General features: G+C 55.1%; 1 protein-coding gene across 1 annotated transcript in view; it reads left to right on the top strand.

Annotated features, from left to right (window-relative positions):
- Positions 1–4,307: 4,307 nt before the first annotated feature.
- SYT12 (synaptotagmin 12) overlaps positions 4,308–5,150 on the top strand; it is a 6,504-nt gene continuing 5,661 nt past the window's right edge. The window contains exon 1 of the mRNA XM_009288155.2: positions 4,308–4,496. Coding sequence (XP_009286430.1) covers positions 4,460–4,496 — 37 coding nt within the window. The 5' untranslated portion in view covers positions 4,308–4,459. The remainder of the gene's footprint in view (positions 4,497–5,150) is intronic.

Here is a 5,150-nt window from a genome sequence, read left to right as displayed (position 1 = left end):
TGCACCTTTTTCCCCCAAAGGAGCGGTGAGTCGGAGCCCGCGGAGCTCCCCGCCTGCTAGCGCGCAGGGCGGGCGGCTCTGCCGGGGGGGACGGGGACAAGGGGGTGAAGCCCCGGTCGTGGTCCAGCCCCGGGGGATGCGACACGGGTGACAGCGTGGGGAGATGCGGAGGGGGGCAGGTGCACGCTGCCGGGGTTTGCCTTGTGTGCCCAGGGCTGCCCGCACACAGCGGCAGGTCTCTGGTCTGCGAGGGGGCTGACAGCGTCCCTCCTTGCTCCTTGTTGGGTTTTGGTGTGGGTTTTGGGTGGTTGGGGTTTTTTGTTTTTTTTTGTTTGGGTTTTTTTTTTTTTTCGGCAACTTCCTAAGGAAAGTTGCCAGCCTGCGGAGCTGGGTGCTGAGAGCCTGGGAGACAAACCAGAGCGAAGCCCTCTGCATCTCACCCCGAAGCCCCCAGGCTCCCTTCGCCCCGCTGCCCTGGCACGGCAGCGGCGGTGGGAGAGCAGAGCCATCTTCTCGCCAGCCCCGGGAAGCAGCGGTTTCCTCTGCTTGTGCAGCCCCTGGTTATTGCAATCCATATGGCTGCCTGGGAGCGTCTCTAGGCAGAGGAGCAGTGGCCGTTGTGTCCCTCCGTCAGCGCTGAGCGGGAGAAACCAGGTGGGAAACGCTTTCCAGACCAACCTTGCTTGCTCCTGCGGGGCAGGGGAGCCGGGTGGCAGCGTGTTTGCTTCTCCTCCTTTGCTTTGCCAGGGGGTTTTGGGCTGGGTTAGAGCAAAACCTTCAGGAAGGTCTGGCCAGCTGGGAGAGCGTGCTTCTCCCTGGAGGATGCAGAGACCGCCCAACTCATCGCACGAGTGAGCAGGAGGTGCAGCCCGCAGCCTCCCTTGGCCGGCCGGCCCCGCAGCCAGCGCTTGAAGGGGAAGGAAGCAAAGCCTGGCAGCTGATCCCGAATCGCAAATCTCCTGCGGCGAAGCATCCCGGCCTGTCCCCCATCGGAGCGGGGGGCTGTTTGGATCCAGGAGCCGTCCCTGCTGAACTCAAAATCCATAGGGAGCTCTGGGAAGCGAGGAGTTGGGCAGTGTGAGTGCCGGCTCCCCGAGACTCGCTGCTGCACAGTCGCTCTGCTGCTTCCCCATCTCGGTTAGCTTGGAAATTGCTGCATTTCTCTCCCTTCTCGGGGATGGCTGGGGAGCGAACACGCTGCTGCTGTTCAGCTAATGCCGGAGGCTGCGAGGAGGGTCCCCGCTGTTCTATGCGGAGCCCCAAAGATTTTTTTCCTGCCCGCGGTGTTTTTTACCTGCCCAGGTAAAATACGGCCATAAGCGTTGGGAAGGAACCAGGCTTTTATCAGTGGTAAAGCTGGCATTTCCCATGCCGAGCCTCGTGGCCACGGGAGGTGCAGGATGGTGCAGGGTTGTCGTGTTTGGGTGTAAATCGGGTGGGATCAGTGCACCGCTTGTTGCCCGAGGTGTAGGTCTGCTGGGGAGGTGGCTGCTTCGTCTCCTGCAGCTCCAATGTTAGGATGGGGAAGGCAATGGGTGAGCGAGTTTGGGGTTGAGCATGAATGAGGGGCAGAGCCCAAACCTTTGTGTTTTGTCAAGTTTTGGATGTGTTGGGTTCTTTTGTTTTGGTTTTTGTTTTTTTTTTCACAAATGTGCCAGCAGCAAACTTAATCCTACTTTTCTACCTTGCGGATCAAGGCCAGAGAGGGCTTTCCCCCTCTGGCAGGAGAGGGATGGAGAAGGGTGGAAAAGCCTTGCTCAGAGCCCAGGATGGGTGCGTGCGAGCAGCAGGGTCAGTGCTGGAAGAGAGGAGGGGTATTGCCGGAGGGCCAAGTTCACCAGTGAGAAGAGTTTAGCCTGGTCTCAGGTGCCCGGCGAAACCAGGCATTGGTGTCTGGGTTAGGGCAAAAAGGAAAGGACGCACATGGAGATCGCTGCTGCGGTTTCCAACTTGGATTGTGAAATTGCAGGATTGCAGCGTGCTCTGGAGGGTGTCTGCACAGTGCGGGGCTGTACCCCTGTCGGTCCAAGCCGTGCTGGTCCAGGTGCTGTGGGACCAGCAACCAGCATTTCTGTGCGAGCTGTTTCGGGCCTCGGATGGTCACGATGCCAAAACAGCAGTGAGGTGTCAAACACCCCTAAGTCTGGGGGGCCCCCCCTAAGCCTGCCCCCCCCCCCTTTCTTCCAGAGGGGACACGTGGCTTTTCTCTCCCCCCATCGATCCATTTTATCATCCCCCCTAGGCAGGAAAAGGTATCCCGAGTTCTGCAGCAGCTCGTGAGGAAAGCGGAGCTGCCCCATCCCTCAGCAGAGGGATGCCGTGGCAGTCGGAGGAGGCTCTGCACCCTCTGAGCCGGGGCTCTGCCGAGCCTCGAGGTCTCCACGGGGGAAAAACCAGCTGTCCCTGTGCTGCCAGAGCTGGGAGAGCGGTGCCTGTCCCCCTCCTAATCCCTTGGATTTGATTTCCTAGGAAAGGATTTGAAAGGCAGGTCGGGGGGACAACAGAGCATCTCAGTGAAACACTCTCGGGGAAGAGCTTAGTTAACATGCAATAAATCCCTTCCCCGAGCGCCTCGTACCTTTGTTTACTTGCTCAGGAAAGGCTGACACTGTTTTGCTAATAGGAAAATACCACCTAATTTAATTCCTGTGCTGAACACTGCAGTCACTCGGTGTCTCTCTGGGTGGTGCCTTTTGAAATCTGGTTAAGTTGCTGCTTAGAGCTCATTAGAAAAGGATGTTTTGGGGGAAAAAGCTTTGAAAGAAACGTAAACCTGGAAATTCTTTCCAACTTCCAAAAGAAATTGGAAAAAAATGGAGGGTTTTTAAAAGGGATGTTTGCCCTTCTGCAGAGAAAGTTGGTCCTGAAAACGTCTGTATTTACATATTAAAAAAAAAAATAAATCAGGAAACATCGAAAGAAATGGAGCCTCTTAATTAGTCATGGTAGTTTTTTAGGACATAAAAAGAGGCTGTTTCGGGTAAATCTCCATAGTGTTGCACTGTTAAGATGTCAATGTGGATATCCAGCACTAAACAGCAAAGTGTCCCTTAAGCTGAGCTCAGTCCATACGTGACATGAGTTTAGCACGTTCTCAGCCAAGATTTTACTGAGTGTTTATCCATTGCACACAGAGGTTTATGCCTGGGGAAAGAAGTTGGGGGACAAGACGGGCATCTCCCAGCCTTGCTGTAGTTTTGGGTTAGTGACTCGATTACGATTAGGAAAAAACCCTCCCCCTGCTGTTATCCCAAGGGTGGACCACGTGGCCCTTGCAAAGGGGGTCCCCCAGCCACGTCAGGCCAACGTGGCTGATATTTTATGCTATAATGCACTGCAATTTCCACCTTTGCCTATTAAAATCCAAGCCTGGATGGTTTTGCGGGGGTTCATCACCCCTACAGTGCCTGAATCTACGAGCATCTGAGGTGAGCTGGAAGATGATACCCAAATATCGAGTGACTGTCCGTCTGAGGCACATCCAGCTCTTCCTCCCACGTGACGAGTGGGCTTTGGGGCTGTGTGAGTTTTGCAGAGGGTTTGGGGGGGCTCTGATGGGGACGGTGGGCAGATTTTAAGTGCTGTGCTGAAGATGTGTCCCTGGGCTTGGGGTTTGGGGATTGCAGTCTGTGGGATCGCATCAGCGGACCGTGGCCCGTGATCTCCCAGCACAGATGCCAGGTAGCAAGAGGGGTGCTGGCTCAGTTTGCATTGGATTTGCTTTTTGGATGTTTGCAGGGGATCCCAAACTCCCTTAGCATAGCGGGAAATAGCTGGCTTGGATAAATCGCCTTTGGCATCGCACGGTGCCTTCACTGGGATCTGTCTCGGAAGAGCAGCTTCCTTATATTTAGGATGGATCTCACGTGTGCCTCACCTGGGAAAACCCTTCGGGGAGGAAGGCAATCAAGCTTTCCCACTGCAGGAATCAATTCCCGGGGAACAGCATCATCTAACCCTGCAGTGACCCAGAAATCGGGCTGCTCCTCTTGCACGTGGCCACAGCAGAGCTGCGGGCACAGAGCAACCCCTCGGGTGAGGCTGAGGAAAGCCACAAAAAGCAAAGGCAAGACTTAAGCTGGAACAGAGATTAGAAAAGCAGCAAAGGGCATAAAGGGCTCCTGGAGGGGAGACATCCACACAGAGTGTGATTGAAAATGTCACCCGTTAAATACTCCCGAGGTAAATCATGCGGCTCTGCGTCTCGGCATGGCCACTCTCCTGGTTCCCGTGGGGTTTTCAGTCCCTTCTTTAGCTCCTCTATTAGTGGCTGAGATGCTTTAGCGCATGTTTGCTCTGTGCCTGGAAGAGGAGCCAAGGCCAGGAGCGATGGAGGGAGAGCAGCTATTTAGCATCCCTGCTAAAAACTCAAAAGGCAGCTATTTTTTAACTTTTTCCCTTTATCCTAATTCATTGTCTCACGCATTGCAGGCTGTCCCGCTAGTGGGGAGCGTTTGCCATGGACAACGGTCACGTAAGCAGATACCGCTTAAGCGGTGAGTACTTCTGAGTGGGCCCCGGGGAAGGGTTTTGGGGGCAGAGCTGGCCGGGGCTTGCACGCTGAGCTGCTCTCGGGAGGGATTGCTGATTCTCACTGCTTTCTGCAGGAGGAACCCTTTGCTGCATGTGCACACGGGGTTTAGTTTCCTAATACAAGGATAAAACTCTTAAAACCCCCAAACTTTCCAACATTAGGTGCTCAGCCCTAGAAAAGGGGCAGGTACGAGTAGGAAGTGGGTTTCCAGCTCAGCTGGGATTTGTACCTGTAGTTATTCAGAAGTAGGAGCCAGTAAAGGGTTATTTTGCCCCAATTTTGCGCCCCTGCCGTAGCAGGAGCATGTGAACTCCTTGGAGCTGGATGGCGCCGAAAACCTCCGTGCGCGGGAGTGCCCTAGAAAGCTGCAGCACTTCCCCCAGTATCCTTAGCCGGGGATGCGGGGGATAAATCACAGCCCTTTGCAGATCATGAGGGGTTTGGGTTGGGGTGGAGGAAGCAGGACCTGGCTCCTACCCCGAGGCTTTAACCCACGAGATCCCTCTGGGCTGCTCGTGGCCCTCTGGAGGGTTCAAAATTAGGCGCTTTGGATGCGAACAGTTGATTCCTTTTGATGCATCCCTTTGCTGGCTCCTGCCGGAGGAGGTTTGGGGGG

The sequence above is a fragment of the Aptenodytes forsteri genome, unplaced genomic scaffold (genome assembly GCF_000699145.1).
Source record: "Aptenodytes forsteri isolate BGI_AS27 unplaced genomic scaffold, ASM69914v1 Scaffold329, whole genome shotgun sequence".
Classification (NCBI taxonomy): domain Eukaryota; kingdom Metazoa; phylum Chordata; class Aves; order Sphenisciformes; family Spheniscidae; genus Aptenodytes; species Aptenodytes forsteri.
Note: the sequence above shows the minus strand (reverse complement) of the source record. Positions and strands in the feature narration are given on the sequence as shown.